At 46.9% G+C, this 24,271-nt stretch overlaps 1 protein-coding gene across 3 annotated transcripts in view; it reads left to right on the forward strand.

Moving 5' to 3' along the window:
• Positions 1-24,271, forward strand: part of LOC129827327 (catenin alpha-1) — a 307,702-nt gene that overhangs the window by 274,982 nt on the left and 8,449 nt on the right. For all 3 annotated transcript variants that reach the window (XM_055888075.1, XM_055888076.1, XM_055888078.1), the window contains one exon: positions 22,037-22,171. In XM_055888075.1, the coding sequence (XP_055744050.1) occupies positions 22,037-22,171 (135 nt within the window). The remainder of the gene's footprint in view (positions 1-22,036; positions 22,172-24,271) is intronic.

A 24,271-nucleotide genomic window follows, 5' to 3' on the forward strand; every position in this document is an offset into this window, starting at 1 on the left:
CTCTGAGGTCATTAAAGATCCCATGGCACTTATCGTAAGAGTAGGGGTGTTAACCCCGGTGTCCTGGCTAAATTCCCAATCTTGCCCTCAAACCATCATGGTCACCTAATAATCCCCAGTTTACAATTGGCTCATTCATCCCCCTCCTCTCCCCTGTAACTATTCCCCAGGTCGTTGCTGCAAATGAGAACGTGTTCTCAGTCAACTTACCTGGTAAAATAACGGTAAAATAAAATAAAAAATAAAAAAAAGTGTGGGGACTCCACAAGCTCCTCTGTTTGTGCTGGCGGGATGGTGCTGTCCCTCGGGACATTAGGAATGTCAGTATTGTCACCTTGTACAGAAAAAAACAAGAGAGAGGGGAGTGATTGTAACTACTGTGACATCGTCTTACTCGGCATCACTGGTAAACTTTGCACTGAATATACACCAGATCCTCATAGGGAAACTTTACCCAGAGTCACAGGCAGGCTTCAGAGCAGAAACACCCACCACAGACACCCACCACAGACATGATCTTCTCTCCTGAGACCATTACAGAGAGCAGAGGACCTAGTGAGCAGGAGCGGCCTCTTCAAGATGGTCCAACGGGATAGGATGCCCTCACCCTCAGTATTCTTCAGTCCTTCCACACCAACATGCAAGGAACCATCCAGTTTGACTTGTCCACATCGGACTCCTTCAAAATCTTTGGCGGAGATAAGAAAGGTTGTGTGCTGGCCCCACCAAACTTGTTGGGGATATTATTTTCCCCCCGAAACTAGTCGATCTTGCTCCCTTAAAAGCTAAAACAAAGGTGCATCCACTCCTCTTCCGGGATATGTTATACGCAGACAACGCAGTACCAGCGACCCCCGTTGCCCGAGAGCTCCTACAGAACCCTCATGGACCCTAACGTGCCAGGACTTCAGCTTGAAGAGAACCAAAACCAATGGGGACAGGGCATTGAACAAGTTCCCCTTCCGTGGACAACTACACACAAAGATGACAGCACCTTCACTTAACCTTGGGTCCACCCATCATCAGCAACCTGTCACTTGACGCCGAGCTCAGCAGCCGTATCTGGGTGCCGTCTTTCGGATGGGATGTTAAACGGGTGTCCTGACTCTCTGAGGTCATTAAAGATCCCATGGCACTTATCGTAAGAGTAGGGGTGTTAACCCCGGTGTCCTGGCTAAATTCCCAATCTGGTCCTCAAACCATCATGGTCACCTAATAATCCCCAGTTTACAATTGGCTCATTCATCCCCCTCCTCTCCCCTGTAACTATTCCCCAGGTCGTTGCTGCAAATGAGAACGTGTTCTCAGTCAACTTACCTGGTAAAATAACGGTAAAATAAAATAATAAAATCTGAAAATCAACCTCTAAGCTTAGATCTAGTCCAGTGGTCACTAACCTTTCTGTGAGTAAAAATGTCAATCACAGTTAAAAAAGTTTTTAAAAAACACAAACAAGCCCAAGTGTTGCATTCTTTAATACATTATCACGACATAGTGGCTAAATGCCTGGTCTGATACATTATCACGACATAGTGGCTATATGCCTGGTCTGATACATTATCACAGCATAGTGGCTATATGCCTGGGCTGATACATTATCACGACATAGTGGCTATATGCCTGGTCTGATACATTATCACGACATAGTGGCTATATGCCTGGTCTGATACATTATCACGACATAGTGGCTATATGCCTGGTCTGATACATTATCACGGCATAGTGGCTATATGCCTGGTCTGATACATTATCACGGCATAGTGGCTATATGCCTGGTCTGATACATTATCACAGCATATTGGCTGTATACCTGGTCTGATAAATTATCACAGCATATTGGCTATATGCCTGTCTGATACATTATCACAGCATAGTGGCTATATGCCTGGTCTGATACATTATCACGGCATAGTGGCTATATGCCTGGTCTGATACATTATCACGGCATAGTGGCTATATGCCTGGTCTGATACATTGTCACAGCATAGTGGCTATATGCCTGGTCTGATACATTATCACGGCATAGTGGCTATATGCCTCGTCTGATACATTATCACAGCATATTGGCTATATGCCTGGTCTGATAAATTATCACAGCATATTGGCTATATGCCTGTCTGATACATTATCACAGCATAGTGGCTATATGCCTGGTCTGATACATTATCACGGCATATTGGCTATATGCCTGGTCTGATACATTATCACGGCATAGTGGCTATATGCCTGGTCTGATACATTATCACGGCATAGTGGCTATATGCCTGGTCTGATACATTATCACGGCATAGTGGCTAAATGCCTGGTCTGATACATTGTCACAGCATAGTGGCTATATGCCTGGTCTGATACATTATCACGGCATAGTGGCTATATGCCTGGTCTGATACATTATCACAGCATAGTGGCTATATGCCTGGTCTGACAATATTGTTTCTCAGACCATATTGTATTTCAAAACTCAAGCTTTGAAAAAATCATTCAGTTGTATCACTTGCGAGGCAAAACTGAGCATATATTGAAATGATTTTCAATTTTATTTGCCTGGACTGGATGGTAGGTCTACCTGCATCGAATGGTCAGTCTCTGCAGAGGGAGAGAGCAGAGCAGCAGAGGGTCCTGCCTCTCACGGTGCCTGCTCTCCTCTCTCCAGTGAGACTGGGGTGTATTCATTACGCCAAGCAGTTGTAAAATGGTTTATTTAACATTTCTTACCCTCTTGAGTTGGGCCCCAAAGTTTATCGGGCACAGCAACGTTCACTAGACTCATAAAGTAGAAATTCTGGTTATTTCATTCAATGTATGGTTTTCTTTGTTCATATTTCCTGGGTTCTGTCGGGGGGGGTTCTGTCGGGGGGGGTTCTGTCGGGGGGGGTTCTGTCGGGGGGGTTCTGTCGGGAGTTCTGTGTGTTTGTGCCCAACGTCTGTCATTCTGGTTGTGCGTAGTAAGGAGATTGCGGGACTCCGTGCGCATAGAAATTGGCTACGTGTCATTATATTGAATAAGATTACATTGTTCCATTTATGAATGGTGATGAAATATAATGAATAATCATAAGACAAATGTAACAATGGATGGGGTAAATGGCCTTTTACATTGTAGAACCTGTTTAATGGTTGTAATTGCCAATTGGATAGTCCGGGGGTGAGTGGCAAGTTCTTATGGAGCTGTTTGATTATGTACAGATTCTATTTGGTTTCTCAAGGGGAGGCTGTGCAGTCTTGTCCTCTACCTGTGTCCGTTCAGATGGGGCAGGGCCTGATACAGAAGCTATTTATTTTTTGGGCTATTGCCTGTGTATATTTGATGAATCTACTTGTATATTTTGTATGATCCGACTGCGGCACGTTCGCCATTGGATCACCAAGACCTGTAAATAAATGTCCACTCTGAACCCGTCGACCTGACTTGTTTTCTGCTGATTTAAGGCTCTTGTTACTGATACAAAGGCTCCATTTTACAACTATATCATCAAAATGTGTTGTAGACAAAATAATGAGAAGGGCTGTCTGGTAGCCTCAATAAATAGACAAAGATTTGTAGTTGGAAAAAGTTACTGCACGTATAGATTATTTATGTTTTACTTGAGACTTGAAGAAAATAACTTGACTTTCTCTTAGAATGTACGACTTGGACTTGACTCTTGACCCGTTCTACTTGGGATGCGACTTGAGACTCGGACCTTGTGACCTGACTGGCTTGTGACTGGAATAATAGTGACTTGGTCTCACACCTCTTGTTGGTCGCTTGTCGGCTTGTTGGTGACCACTGATCTAGAGTATGGCACAAACTCAGTTCACACACAGGGGCCTGTATACCAAACCTGTGTCACCAGCACGCTCACACCAAGTTTGAAGGCTAAGGAACTTCCACCTGCGCTGCCTGAGGTGAATACTGGGCATCACCCACACGGACAGGATCACACATACCGCGCGGTCCTGGAGAGAGCACGACTACCCAGTATGTATTCTCTCCTGGGGCAACGACGTCTTCGCTGCCTCTGCCACGCACATCGGATGGATGACGGACGAATCCAGAAGGACATTCTCTCTGCGCAGAATTGTCCTCTGGAAAGAGACCAACTGGCAGCCCACAGCTTACGCTGTAGAGATATTTGCAAGCAAGACAAGTCCTTTACCATCGACATCGACACCTGGGAAGATTCTGCCCACCGTCTCCACTGGCAGCAGGCACTTTTCAGCGGGCTGCTGACAAGCTAAACAACCCTGGCTCGACACTGAGAAGTAAAGAGAGCGAATAGGAAATAACATCAGGACAGCACCACATCGACAACATCTGTCCGGCTTACACGTGACAACTGCCTCACATGGTTTGGACTTAACAGCCACAGCTGTTAACCTAACCCCTCACCCCTCAAGGTCACAGACGCTGCACTAAGACCTAACCCCTCAAGGTCACAGACGCTGCACTAAGACCTAACCCCTCAAGGTCACAGACGCTGCACTAAGACCTAACCCCTCAAGGTCACAGACGCTGCGCTAAGACCTAACCCCTCAAGGTCACAGACGCTGCGCTAAGACCTAACCCCTCAAGGTCACAGACGCTGCGCTAAGACCTAACCCCTCAAGGTCACAGACGCTGCGCTAAGACCTAACCCCTCAAGGTCACAGACGCTGCGCTAAGACCTAACCCCTCAAGGTCACAGACGCTGCGCTAAGACCTAACCCCTCAAGGTCACAGACGCTGCGCTAAGACCTAACCCCTCAAGGTCACAGACGCTGCGCTAAGACCTAACCCCTCAAGGTCACAGACGCTGCGCTAAGACCTAACCCCTCAAGGTCACAGACGCTGCGCTAAGACCTAACCCCTCAAGGTCACAGACGCTGCGCTAAGACCTAACCCCTCAAGGTCACAGACGCTGCGCTAAGACCTAACCCCTCAAGGTCACAGACGCTGCGCTAAGACCTAACCCCTCAAGGTCACAGACGCTGCGCTAAGACCTAACCCCTCAAGGTCACAGACGCTGCGCTAAGACCTAACCCCTCAAGGTCACAGACGCTGCGCTAAACCCTAACCCCTCAAGGTCACAGACGCTGCGCTAAGACCTAACCCCTCAAGGTCACAGACGCTGCGCTAAGACCTAACCCCTCAAGGTCACAGACGCTGCGCTAAGACCTAACCCCTCAAGGTCACAGACGCTGCGCTAAGACCTAACCCCTCAAGGTCACAGACGCTGCGCTAAGACATAACCCCTCAAGGTCACAGACGCTGCGCTAAGACCTAACCCCTCAAGGTCACAGACGCTGCGCTAAGACCTAACCCCTCAAGGTCACAGACGCTGCGCTAAGACCTAACCCCTCAAGGTCACAGACGCTGCGCTAAGACCTAACCCCTCAAGGTCACAGACGCTGCGCTAAGACATAACCCCTCAAGGCACAATAAATATGTGGTCTCCTGAGACTAGCTTTTCCTGGGACTCCACAAGAGCTAAAAAAAGAAGAGGCCAGCGGAGAGCAGATGCATATTATGCAAAATAATAGTGCAGAGACTAAGTTTAAATGTTTGTAATTTAGCAGATGCTCTTATCCAGAGCGACTTACAGTAGTGAGTGCATGCAAGTGGACAAGCTCACTGAGGGGAGTGAGCCTCTAGGTCATACACTATTCCAAGATAAGTGCAACATCAGAGGTGACATACAATGGTTCCAGTCACTGCCATACACCTCCCCCCAATGTCAAAGGAGGGAGTGACTTGAGCACAGACATTGTGGACACCAGTAATTGGCTCCACATTAATCACGCCATCCCTTCACATGGTTTAAGAATAAGTAAAGACACATTCACATATGAAGACAATGTTCCATCCTGTCCTCTTCCTCTTCCTCCTCCTCTTTCTGGTATTCTGCAGAGCACCAGAGACATGTAAAAGACAAGCCTGCCCTCTCCCCTCTGTGGGCCCCAAGTGACTGAGCCCCAGCTGAGGGAAGAAGTACAACTGCCAACACCAGAGTCCAAAGGGATACATCCTAATAACAAGTATATCACATAAGCATATTATGCAGATAAGACATCTTAATTATCTATGTTACCCAACTAATTCTGAGTCATCCACCACAGTTCGTCGAGAGCTTCATGAAATAATTTTCCATGGCCGAGCAGCCGCACACAAGCCTCAGATCACCATGCACAATGCCAAGTGTCGGCTGGAGTGGTGTAAAGCTTACCGCCATTGGACTCTGGAGCAGTGGAAACGTGTTCTCTGGAGTGACGAATCACTCTTCGCCATCTGGCAGTCCGACGGCCGAATCTGGATTTGGTGGATGCCAGGAGAACGCTACCTGACCCAATACATCGTGCCAACTGTAAAGTTTGGTGGATGATTAATGGTCTGGGGCTGTTTTTCATGGTTCGGGCTAGGCCCCTTGAAGGGAAATTGTAACGTTACAGCATACAATGTCATTCTAGACAAGTCTGTGCTTCCAACTTGTGGCAACAGTTTGGGGAAGGCCCTTTCCTGTTTCAGCATGACAATGCCCCTGTGCGCAAAGCGAGGCCCATACAGAAATGGTTTGTCGAGATCGGTATAGAGGAACTTGACTGGAATGCACAGAGCCCTGACCTCAACCCTATCGAACACCTTTGAAATGAATTGGAACGCGGACTGCTAGCTAGGCCTAATCGCCCAACGTCAGTGGCCGACCTCACTAATGTTCTTGTGGCTGAATGAACTCAGCAATGTTCCAACATCTAGTGGAAAGCCTTCCCAGAAGAGTGGGGGGGCTGTTTAAAGCAGCAAAGGGGGGGACCAACTCCATATTAATGTCCATGATTTTGGAATGAGATGTTTGACGAGCAGGTGTCCACATATTTTTGGTTATGTAGTGTATATATTGAACAGGATTAGGTATCTGTGGCCTCTGCCTATTACCCAGAAACACAGCAGGAACAGAACATCTGGGGGCTGGTGTTTCTTCTGCCTATTACCCAGGAACACAGCAGGAACAGAACATCTAGTGGCTGGTGTTTCCTCTGCCTATTACCCAGAAACACAGCAGGAACAGAACATCTAGTGGCTGGTGTTTCCTCTGCCTATTACCCAGGAACACAGCAGGAACAGAACATCTGGGTGGCTGGTGTTTCCTCTGCCTATTACCCAGGAACACAGCAGGAACAGAACATCTGGGGGCTGGTGTTTCCTCTGCCTATTACCCAGGAACACAGCAGGAACAGAACATCTGGGTGGCTGGTGTTTCCTCTGCCTATTACCCAGGAACACAGCAGGAACAGAACATCTGGGTGCTGGTGTTTCCTCTGCCTATTACCCAGGAACACAGCAGGAACAGAACATCTAGTGGCTGGTGTTTCCTCTGCCTATTACCCAGGAACACAGCAGGAACAGAACATCTGGGGGCTGGTGTTTCCTCTGCCTATTACCCAGGAACACAGCAGGAACAGAACATCTAGTGGCTGGTGTTTCCTCTGCCTATTACCCAGGAACACAGCAGGAACAGAACATCTAGTGGCTGGTGTTTCCTCTGCCTATTACCCAGGAACACAGCAGGAACAGAACATCTAGTGGCTGGTGTTTCCTCTGCCTATTACCCAGGAACACAGCAGGAACAGAACATCTGGGGGCTGGTGTTTCCTCTGCCTATTACCCAGGAACACAGCAGGAACAGAACATCTAGTGGCTGGTGTTTCCTCTGCCTATTACCCAGGAACACAGCAGGAACAGAACATTTTATTTAGACGTCAGTTTGTCTTGTTTGAATTTTGATTGTTGTCAGATGGGCACCTTTCTGAACAAAAGTTTGTTGTCTTACATGCGCTTATACACGCTACAAGGTTAAATATTTAGCCTAGCTTCGTAGCGTTCAGCCACGCTACAAGGTTAAATATGTAGCCTAGCTTCATAGCGTTCAGCCAATCAGTTTATACACGCTGCGAGGTTAAATATGTAGCCTAGCTTCGTAGCGTTCAGCCACGCTACAAGGTTAAATATGTAGCCTAGCTTCGTAGCGTTCAGCCAATCAGTTTATACACGCTACAAGGTTAAATATGTAGCCTAGCTTCGTAGCGTTCAGCCAATCAGTTTATACACGATACAAGGTTAAATATGTAGCCTAGCTTCGTAGCCTTCAGCCAATCAGTTTATACAAGTGTCACAATATTGGCTTGTGTATTGTTTGAAAAATGTGTGTCCTTCTGTTATGTAGATATAACAGCTGTTCATGATTGATGTTTAGATTGTTCCATTACTCTAACCTACCTAATGTTAGCAGAGTCCTTGTTATGTGTAGCAATAGGCCTCAGTTCTCCTGCTCTGACCTTGTTATGCTAGGGGTCATGTTAAATATTAATCACCCACATCAAGCATTCCACATCTCTCTCTCTCCAACACCCTCATCCTTTTCTTATTTATTTTCCTCTTTTGGGGATATTGCTTCTCTTATCCCCACTGTTTTCGTTTGTCTTCCTCTTTTGTGATCAGGTATGTATGTGTGTAAAGCTAAGTATTTTTTATCCTTTTTGGGGAACAGCCTACACACACACACACACACACACACACACACACACACACACACACACACACACACACACGCACACACACACGCACTGGCTCTGTAATGAGGCTGAATAGAAGGCAGCTACAGTCCGTCAGCTAGCTTAGCGTTGTAGCATGTGTAGCCTATTCCCTATATAGTGCACAACCTTTGACCTGAGCCTCCATGAGGATACCTACTGGCTCGGGTCAAAAGCACCGCACTATATTTAGAAAATGGCGTGTTATTTAGTTTCACAGCCAGAGAGACATCTCTCGTAATTTTATAATGAGCAGCCTACCTCTTGCATTGGATACAACTACTGTTTGATATTTAATGTAAGCTGCCCCATAGATCTTCCATGCAGGGCTCCAGCAGGAGATGCCTGCCAATGTCAATCACCGAGTATTATCTTTTTGAAGGATATCACTGTTATTCATTAAAGACAGCAGATGGGCATCGTGCAGGTGTGTGTGGGCGTTCGTCAGGCCATTCTCGTGTTTGTGTGTGTGTGTGCGCTCGTGTTTCAGGCAGAGATTGTGTGTCTCCAAGGCCGTGTGTGAATACCATTCAATGGGTAGTTTTGTTGTGGTTGTTCAGCACTTAGCCCACAGCCAAGGCTTCTCATATTTTTCTGCTGTAGACTAGATCAGAGGGGATGTAGGGAGTGTCAGGACTGACTCACCTTCAGCTTGAGAACCAGACCAGCTCTCTGTGACCAGACCCAGGCTAACACTCAGCCTGACCCATCCACGCTAAACCAGGCTAACACTCAGCCGGACCCATCCACGCTAAACCAGGCTAACACTCAGCCTGACCCATCCATGCTAAACCTTTCTAAAACACAGCCTGACCCATCCACGCTAAACCATGCTAACACGCAGCCTGACCCATCCACGCTAAACCAGGCTAACACTCAGCCTGACCCATCCAAGCTAAACCAGGCTAAAACTCAGCCTGACCCAACCATGCTAACACGCAGCCTGACCCAACCATGCTAGCACGCAGCCTGACCCAACCATGCTAGCACGCAGCCTGACCCAACCATGCTAGCACGCAGCCTGACCCAACCATGCTAACACGCAGCCTGACCCAACCATGCTAACACGCAGCCTGACCCAACCATGCTAACACGCAGCCTGACCCAACCATGCTAACACGCAGCCTGACCCAACCATACTAACACTCAGCCTGACCCAACCATACTAACACGCAGCCTGACCCAACCATGCTAACACGCAGCCTGACCCAACCACACTAACACGCAGCCTGACCCAACCACACTAACACGCAGCCTGACCCAACCATGCTAACACGCAGCCTGACCCAACCACGCTAACACGCAGCCTGACCCAACCACGCTAAACCAGGCTAACACTCAGCCTGACCCAACCACGCTAAACCACGCTAACACTCAGCCTGACCCAACCACGCTAACACGCAGCCTGACCCAACCACGCTAAACCACGCTAACACTCAGCCTGACCCAACCACGCTAACACGCAGCCTGACCCAACCACGCTAACACGCAGCCTGACCCAACCACGCTAAACCAGGCTAACACTCAGCCTGACCCATCCACGCTAAACCACGCTAACACGCAGCCTGACCCAACCACGCTAACACGCAGCCTGACCCAACCACGCTAACACGCAGCCTGACCCAACCACGCTAACACACAGCCTGACCCAACCAGGTTAACACTCAGCCTGACCCAACCACGTTAACACTCAGCCTGACCCAACCACGCTAACACGCAGCCTGACCCAACCACGCTAACACACAGCCTGACCCAACCACGCTAACACTCAGCCTGACCCAACCAGGCTAACACTCAGCCTGACCCACACTCAGCCTGTACATTCATGACCGTGGTAGGTTATCTCCAGCCAGTCCCTCGTCAAGATGGCAGTCTAAACACTCAGCCTGTATCGTGAATATTAACTGTAGTATCGTCAATATTAACTGTAGTATCGTCAATATGAACTGTAGTATCGGCAATATGAACTGTAGTATTGTCAATATTAACTGTAGTATCGTCAATATTAACTGTAGTATCGTCAATATTAACTGTAGTATCGTCAATATTAACTGTAGTATCGGCAATATTAACTGTAGTATCGTCAATATTAACTGTAGTATTGGCAATATTAACTGTAGTATTGGCAATATTAACTGTAGTATTGGCAATATTAGTCAATATTAACTGTAGTAACGTGAATATTAACTGTAGTATCGTGAATATTAACTGTAGTATCGTGAATATTAACTGTAGTAACGTGAATATTAACTGTAGTATTGTCAATATTAGTCAATATTAACTGTAGTATCGTGAATATTAACTGTAGTATCGTGAATATTAACTGTAGTATCGTGAATATTAACTGTAGTGTACAGCAGCCAAACCCAGTTGACGGACCCCGGTTCGGACCCAGGGAAGGGTCAATACAGACAGGTCAACGCGGACAGGTCAACGCGGACAGGTCAACGCGGACAGGTCAACGCGGACAGGTCAACGCGGACAGGTCAACGCGGACAGGTCAACGCGGACAGGTCAACGCGGACAGGTCAACGCGGACAGGTCAACGCGGACAGGTCAACGCGGACTGGTCAATAAAGTATTAGACTGCTTTCAATCAACCGGGCACAGCGGCGCCTCCAACTCAGCTTGCTCTCTCTCTCTCTCGAAGCAACGTCCACCTCTATTAGTGCCCCGTCTAATCCAATCGCGTGGTTATATGCAAATACAAGAGGCCGCGTCTTCCCTAATGACATCAATGCAAATATCCTCTGCGGAACCTCGGGACAAGCAAGACCGAAGGAGACAAAGACGTTCTTCGACATTGTGGATGCAATGATCCACATGTATACAGTCAAAATGAATGTAATTCATTAAAATTCTTATATAATGTACATTGAATAAGATGTTTCCTACATTGGTAGACGACGGTTTGTTACTATGCTGTACCACAGCGCAGATAAAGAACGATATCCATCCAGACCTTTGCCACCTAGGAAAGTTGTGTCACTGTTGTCAAATAGTTTAGTACTCCTGGTATACAGTATCTACAGTAACATGAAACTTGACAGTTGTATAGGGGAATGGCTCTGTTTACAATATAGATATATAGTACGTGTGGATCATTTACAGTAACAGTAACATGAAACTTGACAGTTGTATAGGGGAATGTCTCTGTTTACAAAATATATATAGTATGTGTGGATCATTTACAGTAACAGTAACATGAAACTTGACAGTTGTATAGGGGAATGGCTCTGTTTACAATATATATATAGTATGTGTGGATCATTTACAGTAACAGTAACATGAAACTTGACAGTTGTATAGGGGAATGGCTCTGTTTACAATATATATATATATAGTATGTGTGGATCATTTACAGTAACATTAACATGAAACTTGACAGTTGTATAGGGGAATGGCTCTGTTTACAATATATACAGTAACAGTGGATAATCTACAGTAACATGAAACTTCACAGTTGTATAGGGGAATGGCTCTGTTTACAATATATATATAGTATGTGTGGATCATTTACAGTAACAGTAACATGAAACTTGACCGTTGTATAGTGGAATGGCTCTGTTTACAATATATACAGTAACAGTGGATAATCTACAGTAACATGAAACTTGACAGTTGTATAGGGGAATGGCTCTGTTTACAATATATATATAGTATGTGTGGATCATTTACAGTAACATTAACATGAAACTTGACAGTTGTATAGAGGAATGTCTCTGTTTACAATATATATATAGTATGTGTGGATCATTTACAGTAACAGTAACATGAAACTTGACAGTTGTATAGGGGAATGGCTCTGTTTACAATATATATATATAGTATGCGTGGATCATTTACAGTAACATTAACATGAAACTTGACAGTTGTATAGGGGAATGGCTCTGTTTACAATATATATATAGTATGTGTGGATCATTTACAGTAACATTAACATGAAACTTGACAGTTGTATAGGGGAATGGCTCTGTTTACAATATATATATATAGTACGTGTGGACTATTTACAGTAACATTAACATGAAACTTGACAGTTGTATAGGGGAATGGCTCTGTTTACAATATATACAGTAACAGTGGATAATTTACAGTAAGAATTACATGAATATTAACAGTCGTATAGGGGAATGGCTGTTTACAATATATGCAGTAACAGTGTGGATAATTTACAGTAACATTTAACAGTAGGAACATGGGCCCTTATACAGTAGGAACGTGGGCCTGTATACAGTAACAGTAGGATCATGGGCCTGTATACAGTAACATTAACAGTAGGATCATGGGCCCGTCTACAGTAGGAACGTGGGCCCGTCTACAGTAGGAACGTGGGCCTGTATACAGTAACAGTAGGATCATGGGCCTGTATACAGTAACATTAACAGTAGGAACATGGGCCCTTATACAGTAGGAACGTGGGCCTGTATACAGTAACAGTAGGATCATGGGCCTGTATACAGTAACATTAACAGTAGGAACATGGGCCCTTATACAGTAGGATCATTGGCCCGTCTACAGTAGCAGTAGGATCATGGGCCCGTCTACAGTAACAGTAGGATCATGGGACCGTCTACAGTAACAGTAGGATCATGGGCCCGTCTACAGTAACAGTAGGATCATGGGCCCGTCTACAGTAACAGTAGGATCATGGGCCCGTCTACAGTAACAGTAGGAACATGGGCCCGTCTACAGTAACATTAACAGTAGGATCATGGGCCCTTATACAGTAACAGTAGGATCATGGGCCCGTCTACAGTAACAGTAGGATCATGGGCCCGTCTACAGTAACATTAACAGTAGGATCATGGGCCCGTCTACAGTAACAGTAGGATCATGGGCCCGTCTACATTAACAGTAGGATCATGGGCCCGTCTACAGTAACAGTAGGAACATGGGCCCGTCTACAGTAACAGTAGGATCATGGGCCCGTCTACAGTAACAGTAGGATCATGGGCCCGTATACAGTAACAGTAGGATCATGGGCCCGTCTACAGTAACATTAACAGTAGGATCATGGGCCCGTCTACAGTAACAGTAGGATCATGGGCCTGTATACAGTAGCAGTAGGATCATGGGCCCGTCTACAGTAACAGTAGGATCATGGGCCCGTCTACAGTAACAGTAGGATCATGGGCCCGTCTACATTAACTTTAACAGTAGGATCATGGGCCCGTCTACAGTAACAGTAGGATCATGGGCCCGTCTACAGTAACAGTAGGATCATGGGCCCGTCTACAGTAAAAGTAGGATCATGGGCCCGTCTACAGTAACAGTAGGATCATGGGCCCGTCTACATTAACTTTAACAGTAGGATCATGGGCCCGTCTACAGTAACAGTAGGATCATGGGCCCGTCTACAGTAAAAGTAGGATCATGGGCCCGTCTACAGTAACAGTAGGATCATGGGCCCGTCTACAGTAACAGTAGGATCATGGGCCCGTCTACAGTAACAGTAGGATCATGGGCCCGTCTACAGTAACAGTAGGATCATGGGCCCGTCTACAGTAACATTAACAGTAGGATCATGGGCCCGTCTACAGTAACAGTAGGATCATGGGTCTGTATACATTAACAGTAGGATCATGGGCCCGTCTACAGTAACAGTAGGATCATGGGCCCGTCTACAGTAACATTAACAGTAGGATCATGGGCCCGTCTACAGTAACAGTAGGATCATGGGCCCGTCTACAGTAACATTAACAGTAGGATCATGGGCCCGTCTACAGTAACAGTAGGATCATGGGCCCGTCTACATTAACAGTAGGATCATGGGCCCGTCTACAGTAACAGTAGGAACATGGGCCCGTCTACAGTAACAGTAGGATCATGGGCCCGTCTACAGTAACAGTAGGATCATGGGCCCGTCTACAGTAACAGTAGGATCATGGGCCCGTCTACAGTAACAGTAGGATCATGGGCCCGTCTACAGTAACAGTAGGATCATGGGCCCGTATACAGTAACAGTAGGATCATGGGCCCGTATACAGTAACAGTAGGAACATGGGCCCGTATACAGTAACAGTAGGAACATGGGCCCGTCTACAGTAACAGTAGGAACATGGGCCCGTCTACAGTAACAGTAGGATCATGGGCCCGTCTACAGTAACAGTAGGAACATGGGCCCGTCTACAGTAACAGTAGGATCATGGGCCCGTCTACAGTAACAGTAGGAACATGGGCCCGTCTACAGTAACAGTAGGATCATGGGCCCGTCTACAGTAACAGTAGGATCATGGGCCCGTCTACAGTAACAGTAGGATCATGGGCCCGTCTACAGTAACAGTAGGATCATGGGCCCGTCTACAGTAGCAGTAGGATCATGGGCCCGTCTACATTAACAGTAGGATCATGGGCCCGTCTACAGTAACAGTAGGATCATGGGCCCGTCTACAGTAACAGTAGGATCATGGGCCCGTCTACAGTAACAGTAGGATCATGGGCCCGTCTACAGTAACAGTAGGATCATGGGCCCGTCTACAGTAACAGTAGGATCATGGGCCCGTCTACAGTAGCAGTAGGATCATGGGCCCGTCTACATTAACAGTAGGATCATGGGCCCGTCTACAGTAACAGTAGGATCATGGGCCCGTCTACAGTAACAGTAGGATCATGGGCCCGTCTACAGTAACAGTAGGATCATGGGCCCGTCTACAGTAACAGTAGGATCATGGGCCCGTCTACAGTAACATTAACAGTAGGATCATGGGCCCGTCTACAGTAACATTAACAGTAGGATCATGGGCCCGTCTACAGTAACAGTAGGATCATGGGCCCGTCTACATTAACTTTAACAGTAGGATCATGGGCCCGTCTACAGTAACAGTAGGATCATGGGCCCGTCTACAGTAACAGTAGGATCATGGGCCCGTCTACATTAACAGTAGGATCATGGGCCCGTCTACAGTAACAGGATCATGGGCCCGTCTACATTAACAGTAGGATCATGGGCCCGTCTACAGTAACAGTAGGATCATGGGCCCGTCTACAGTAACAGTAGGATCATGGGCCCGTCTACAGTAACAGTAGGATCATGGGCCCGTCTACAGTAACAGTAGGATCATGGGCCCGTCTACAGTAACAGTAGGATCATGGGCCCGTCTACAGTAACAGTAGGATCATGGGCCCGTCTACAGTAACAGTAGGATCATGGGCCCGTCTACAGTAAAAGTAGGATCATGGGCCCGTCTACAGTAAAAGTAGGATCATGGGCCCGTCTACAGTAACAGTAGGATCATGGGCCCGTCTACAGTAACAGTAGGATCATGGGCCCGTCTACAGTAACAGTAGGATCATGGGCCCGTCTACAGTAACAGTAGGATCATGGGCCCGTCTACAGTAACAGTAGGATCATGGGCCCGTCTACAGTAACATTAACAGTAGGATCATGGGCCCGTCTACAGTAACAGTAGGATCATGGGTCTGTATACATTAACAGTAGGATCATGGGCCCGTCTACAGTAACAGTAGGATCATGGGCCCGTCTACAGTAACATTAACAGTAGGATCATGGGCCCGTCTACAGTAACAGTAGGATCATGGGCCCGTCTACATTAACAGTAGGATCATGGGCCCGTCTACAGTAACAGTAGGATCATGGGCCCGTCTACAGTAACAGTAGGATCATGGGCCCGTCTACAGTAACAGTAGGATCATGGGCCCGTCTACAGTAACAGTAGGATCATGGGCCCGTCTACAGTAACAGTAGGATCATGGGCCCGTATACAGTAACAGTAGGAACATGGGCCCGTATACAGTAACAGTAGGAACATGGGCCCGTCTACAGTAACAGTAGGAACATGGGCCCGTCTAAAGTAACAGTAGGATCATGGGCCCGTCTACAGTAACAGTAGGAACATGGGCCCGTCTACAGTAACAGTAGGAACATGGGCCCGTCTACAGTAACAGTAGGATCATGGGCCCGTCTACAGTAACAGTAGGATCATGGGCCCGTCTACAGTAACAGTAGGATCATGGGCCCGTCTACAGTAACAGTAGGATCATGGGCCAGTCTACAGTAACAGTAGGATCTTGGGCCCGTCTACAGTAACATTAGGATCATGGGCCCGTCTACAGTAACAGTAGGATCATGGGCCCGTCTACAGTAACAGTAGGATCATGGGCCCGTCTACAGTAACAGTAGGATCATGGGTCCGTCTACAGTAACAGTAGGATCATGGCCCCGTCTACAGTAACAGTAGGATCATGGGCCCGTCTACAGTAACAGTAGGATCATGGGCCCGTCTACAGTAACAGTAGGATCATGGGCCCGTCTACAGTAACAGTAGGATCATGGGCCCGTCTACAGTAACAGTAGGATCATGGGCCCGTCTACAGTAACAGTAGGATCATGGGCCCGTCTACAGTAACAGTAGGATCATGGGCCCGTCTACAGTAACAGTAGGATCATGGGCCTGTATACTTTATCTCAGCGAAGTATACCGACAGACCTAGTGTACTTTATATATAGTTCACTATTCTTAAAATCCACTCTAAGGAATATGGTGCCATTTTGGATTTTACCTCTAAACATTGTATCCGTCCTCCCACTCCTTTTTTGTGCTCTTCTGACAGGGCTAGTGGTTATTTATCCACTGTCATTTCTTCGTCTGCAAAACATGCACTTATGCTAATTTCAGAGCAACATTTTTTTCCATTTGTCAGTTTAGAAGCAGGTGAGCAGGAGGGAAGTTGAGTTAGCAGAGGGCTCTCAGAAAGAGCTGGCAATGCTTCTGAAGAGAGATGGGGGGAGAGGAGGCGAGAGGAAGGAGATGGGATAGGAGAGCAAGGACAGGGAGGAGAGGAGAGGAGAGGAGTGGAGAGGGCGTAGGAGGAGGAGGAGGAAGGTAGATGAGGATGGAGGAGAGGAGGAGGAGGAGGAAGGTAGATAGGTGAGGATGGAGGAGAGATGGAGAGGAAGTAGGTAGGTAGGTGTGGGAGTGGATGGATGGATGAAGGGAGGAGATTAAGTAATACCCTGTTCAAGCTGAGACCAGCCATCACATGGTGCATTGTGGTGTCTGCTGTTTCCTGTTTAGGCAACCATGATAATAGAACACGGAACAAGACAATTATTCTTATTTATTTTTTTATTTGAAAAGTGATAAATGTTTGACTTTGTAACGTGGGATTGTAATTGTAAATGACATTGTTAACAATATGTTGTAGGCCGAAGTTAGCGAATAGTGTGTCGACGCAGAAACAGTGCCCTCCTGAACGCAGTGCCCTCCTGAACGCAGTGCTCTCCTGAACGCAGTGCTCTCCTGAACGCAGTGCCCTCCTGAACGCCGTGCCCTCCTGAACGCAGTGCTCTCCTGAACGCAGTGCCCTCCTGAACGCAGTGCTCTCCTGAACGCAGTGCTCTCCTGAACGCAGTGCCCTCCTGAACGCAGTGCCCTCCTGAACGCAGTGCTCTCCTGAACGCAGTGCCCTCCTGAACGCAGTGCTCTCCTGAACGCAGTGCCCTCCTGAACGCAGTGCTCTCCTGAACGCAGTGCTCTCCTGAACGCAGTGCTCTCCTGAACGCAGTGCCCTCCTGAACGCAGTGCTCTCCTGAACGCAGTGCCCTCCTGAACGCAGTGCTCTCCTGAACGCAGTGCTCTCCTGAACGCAGTGCTCTCCTGAACGCCGTGCTCTCCTGAACGCAGTGCTCTCCTGAACGCAGTGCTCTCCTGAACGCAGTGCTCTCCTGAACGCAGTGCTCTCCTGAACGCAGTGCTCTCCTGAACGCAGTGCTCTCCTGAACCTCCCACTTCAGTCTCCTAGGGGGGGGGGGGGGTGTCCCAAATTGCACCCTATTGCCAATATAGTGCACCACACTTGACCATGGCCATTAGCGCTCCGAGCTCCATTGGACATCAGATGAACTGTTTTTCACGGTTTGGAGCCAAATCAGAGAATTTGACACAGCCTGAGTGTGTGACAGCAACGATGGCTAAACCCTCCCAAGACACAGACGGACAAAGACAGTTGATGTCATTAACGTGGTCTCGCTAGATAGTCTTTGTTAGGCCGTGAATCAGGTCTTTCTGGCCAAGGGCCAACCAGCTGACGTCAACCGTCATCAATTGGCACCCTATTCCCTATATAGTGTACTACTTTAGACCAGGGCCTATAAGGGAGTTAGGTTTCCATTTGGAACATATCGCATGAGTCTGTCTGTCTGCTATCTGTCACATTAACGCCCCCAACGTGTCACTGTTATTAAATTAGTCCCCACGCAAATCTGGAGCATCGTTTTATCAATCTGAGAAGGGTGAGGAGGGGAGAGAGAGACTGAAGGCAAGGGGGACTGTGAAAGAGGGAAACTGAAGGAAACTTAGGGAGAGATATGGAGAGCGTAGATGATCAATCTGTTTCAGATTGTGACTTGATTGATCGTCATGGCTGATGGCTTTATATCTAGCTGTTCTTAGGTCTAATAGACATTAACTAGACACACAATACCACCACCACCACCACTATCACATCTATCACCATCACCACTATCACATCTATCACCATCACTACCACCACTACCACGACTATCACCACCACTATCACATCTATCACCATCACATCTATCACCATCACATCTACCACCACCACCACTACCACTATCGCCACTATCACCACCACTATCACACCACCGCTATCACCACTATCACATCTATCACCACCACTATCACCACTACCACTATCGCCACTACCACCACTATCACACCATCACATCTATCATCACCACTATCACCGCTGCTACTAATACTACTACTACCACTATCACACCATCACCACTATCCCCACCACCACTATCATCACTATCATAACACCATCACTACTACCACTATCACCACCAACACTATCACCATCACCACTATCATCACCACCACCACCACTATCATCACCACTACCACCACCATCATCATCTATCATCACCACTATCACATCTATCACCACCACTTTCACATCTATCATCACTATCTTACCACCACCACTCTCACCACCGCCACTCTCACCACCGCCACTCTCACCACCGCCACTCTCACCACCGCCACTCTCACCACCGCCACTCTCACCACCGCCACTCTCACCACCGCCACTCTCACCACCGCCACTCTCACCACCATCGCCACCACCATCGCCACCATCATCACCATCGCCACTATCATCACCATCGCCACTATCATCACCATCGCCACTATCATCACCATCGCCACTATCATCACCATCGCCACTATCATCACCATCCGCCACTATCATCACCACCGCCACTATCATCACCATCCGCCACTATCATCACCATCCGCCACTATCATCACCACCATCACCACTATCATCATCATCATCACCACCACCACCATCATCACCACCACCATCACCACCATCATCATCACCACCACCATCATCATCATCATCATCATCATCACCACCACTATCACCACCATCATCATCACCACCATCATCACCACCATCATCACCACCACCATCACTATCACCACCATCATCACCACCACTATCATCATCATCACCACCATCACTATCACCACCATCATCACCACCACTATCATCATCATCATCACCATCATCATCATCACCACCACCATCATCACCACCACCATCATCATCACCACCACCATCATCATCACCATCCGCCACTATCATCACCATCCGCCACTATCATCACCACCATCACCACTATCATCATCATCATCACCACCACCATCACCACCATCATCACCACCACCATCACCACCATCATCATCACCACCACCATCATCATCATCACCATCATCATCACCACCACTATCACCATCATCATCACCACCACTATCACCACCATCATCACCACCACCATCATCATCACCACCACTATCACCACCATCATCACCACCACCATCATCATCACCATCCGCCACTATCATCACCATCCACCACCATCATCACCACCATCACCACCACTATCATCACCACTATCACCACCACCACTATCACCACCATCACCACCACCATCACTATCACCACCACCATCACCACCATCATCACCACCACCATCACTATCACCACCATCATCACCACCACTATCATCATCATCACCACCATCACTATCACCACCATCACCACCACTATCATCATCATCATCACCATCATCATCATCATCACCACCACCATCATCACCACCACCATCATCATCATCACCACCACCATCATCATCACCATCTGCCACTATCATCACCATCATCACCATCCGCCACTATCATCATCATCATCACCACTATCACCACCATCATCACCACCACTATCATCATCACCATCATCATCATCATCACCACCACCATCATCACCACCACCATCATCATCACCACCACCATCATCATCACCATCCGCCACTATCATCACCATCATCACCATCCGCCACTATCATCATCATCACCACCATCACTATCACCACCATCATCACCACTATCATCATCATCATCACCATCATCATCATCATCATCACCACCACCATCATCACCACCACCATCATCACCACCATATCATCACCACCACCATCATCATCACCACCACCATCATCATCACCATCCGCCACTATCATCACCATCATCACCATCCGCCACTATCATCATCATCATCACCACCATCATCACCACCATCATCACCACCACTATCACCACCATCACTATCACCACTACCATCACCATCCGCCACTATCATCACTATCATCACCATCATCACCATCATCACTATCATCACCATCATCACCACCATCATCACCACCACTATCACCACCATCACCACCACCACTATCACCACCATCACTATCACCACTACCATCACCATCCGACACTATCATCACTATCATCACCATCATCACCATCATCACTATCATCACCATCATCACCACTATCACCACCACCACTATCACCGCCACTATTACCATTACCACCACTATCATCACCACCACTATCATCATCACCATCATCACCACCACTATCACCACCATCACCACCACCACTATCACCACCACCACTATCACCGCCACTATTACCATTACCACCACTATCATCACCACCACTATCATCATCACCATCACCACCACTATCATCACCACCACTATCATCATCACCATCATCACCACCACTATCACCATCATCACCACCACTATCACCATCATCACCACCACTATCATCACCACCACTATCATCACCACTATCACCGCCACTATTACCATTACCGCCACTTCTACTACCATTACCGCCACTACTACCATTACCGCCACTTCTACTACCATTACCGCCACTACTACTGCCATTACCGCCACTACTACTGCCATTACCGCCACTACTACTGCCATTACCGCCACTACTACTGCCATTACCGCCACTACTACTGCCATTACCGCCACTACTACTGCCATTACCGCCACTCGCTCTCACTCGGTCTCCCTAGTGTCCAGACTGCCTGTATGTCCTAGTCTAACCCCGTCTCGCTCTCTCTCTCTCTCTCTCTCTAGTGTCCAGACTCAGCCTGTAAGCAGGACCTGTTGGCCTACCTGCAGCGTATTGCTCTGTACTGCCACCAGCTCAACATCTGTAGTAAGGTCAAAGCAGAGGTCCAGAACCTGGGAGGAGAGCTCGTGGTCTCTGGGGTAAGAACTGATGTGCTTTGTTACTAACACTTTACATGTGTAGTGGTTAGAGCCAGGTAAGTCTCTTAAGAGCTTTGCACACCTGGATTGTACATTATTTGCACATTATTATTTTTTAAATCCTTCAAGCTCTGTCAAGTTGTTTGTTGATCATTGCAAGACAGCCATTTCCAGATCTTGCCATAGATTGTCAAGCCAATTTAAGTCAAGACTAACTAGGCCACGGAACATTCAATGTCGTCTTGGTAAGCAACTCCAGTGTATATTTGGCATTGTGTTTTATGTTATTGTCCTGCTGAAAGGTGAATTAATCTCAGTGTCTGTTGGAAAGCAGACTGAACCAGGTTTTCCCTAAGGATTTTGCCTGTGCTTAAATCTATTGTTTATTTTTTATCCTAAAAAACTCCCCAATCCTTAACGATGACAAGCATACCCATAACATGATGCAGCCACCACCATGCTTGAAAATATGAAGAGTGGTACTAAGGGATATTGTGTTGGATTTGTCCTAAACATTACACTTGGTTTTCAGGACATCAAGTTCATTTCTTTGTCCAATTTTTTTTGTTGCAGTTTTACTTTAATGCCTTCCTGCAAACAGGATGCATGTTTTGGAATATTTTTATTCTGTACAGTCTTTTCTGATTCAGCCTCGGTTTTCTCCAATCACAGCCATTAAACTCTTAACTGTTTTTTTATTTATTTAGTACCTCCATTTTTCTCCCCAATTTCGTGATATTCATTTACGATCTTGTCTCATCGCTGCAACTCCCCAACGGGCTCGGGAGAGGTGAAGGTCCAGTCATGCATCTTAACACACACTCGATTAACTTGGACGCCAGGAAACACCGATCAACTGACGACCAAGTCAGCTTGCAGGTGCCCCGTCACAAGGAGTCGCTAGAGCGCGATGAGCCAAGTAAAGCGCCCCCGGCCAAACCCTCCCCTAACCTGGACGACACTCGGCCAGTTGTGCGCCGCCCTATCGGACTCTCGGTCACTGCTGGTTGTGATGCGAATACCAAGCTGTGATGGCACTGCAACACTGAGATTCAGTGCCCTTAAACTGCTGCACTACTCGGGAGGCCACAATTCTCTAACTGTTTTAGTCATTATTGGCCTCGTGGTGAAATTCCTGAGCGGTTTCCTTCCTCTCCGGCAGCTGAGTTGGGAAGGACGCCTGTATCTTTGTAATGACTGGGTGCATTGATACACCATCAAAAGTGGAATTAATAACTTCATCATTGCTCAGAAGGATGTTCAATGTCTGCTTTTTTCCTAATTTTTTACCCATCTACCAATAGGTGCCCTTTGCAAGGCATTGGAAAACCTCCCTGGTCTTTGTGGTTGAATCTGTGTTGGATATTCACTGCTCAAACTGAGGGACCTTAGGGATTAGGGCCCTGGTCTAAAGTAGTGTACTACATCGGTGATTTATTGTGCCATTTGTTTCGGTGAGTAGACAGACTGACCATTTTGAAACAAGTCAACTTTTAATAACTAAGGTAATTTTTCCACCTAGATTTCCTTCCTTGATATGACAAGTCTTATCCCAAACCAAACTGAACAAAATGTATTTTACCCTTTTTTCAGTGAGTCATATTATAAAATACATGTTTCTTCATCCTTCTTTCAGTTAAAAATTGCTCTGAATTTATCCACCGGTTGCTTTTCTCAATTTCAAAGCAAAACTGTAATTTAATCTTTCCTAGCCTCATTGAATAGCTGAATTTAAACTTAATAACCCAAGAAATAGGCTTCCCGTTAACTAATGATTTACAGCCGGTGTTTGATACAGATAATAGCAGAATAAATAAATAAGATGAAAGAAATAATAACAGTAATATAAAAGGCTTATTTGCATCCCAAGTGACACCCTATTTTCTACATAGTGCACTACTTTTGACCAGTGCTCGCTCACAGGGCTCTGGTCAAAAGTAGTGCACTAAAATAGAAAATAGGGTGTCATTTTGGACACAGGCTTTTTATATAAAGGCTACCCTTCTCTGTTTCCTTTCCTATTTTCTTGTTAAGAGACTAGTGTCCCAAAATACCGTCCTTTCTCCCAGCAGTTTAATTACTGGCTTAAAGAGATACTTC

This window comes from Salvelinus fontinalis, chromosome 29, assembly GCF_029448725.1.
Source record: "Salvelinus fontinalis isolate EN_2023a chromosome 29, ASM2944872v1, whole genome shotgun sequence".
Taxonomy (NCBI): domain Eukaryota; kingdom Metazoa; phylum Chordata; class Actinopteri; order Salmoniformes; family Salmonidae; genus Salvelinus; species Salvelinus fontinalis.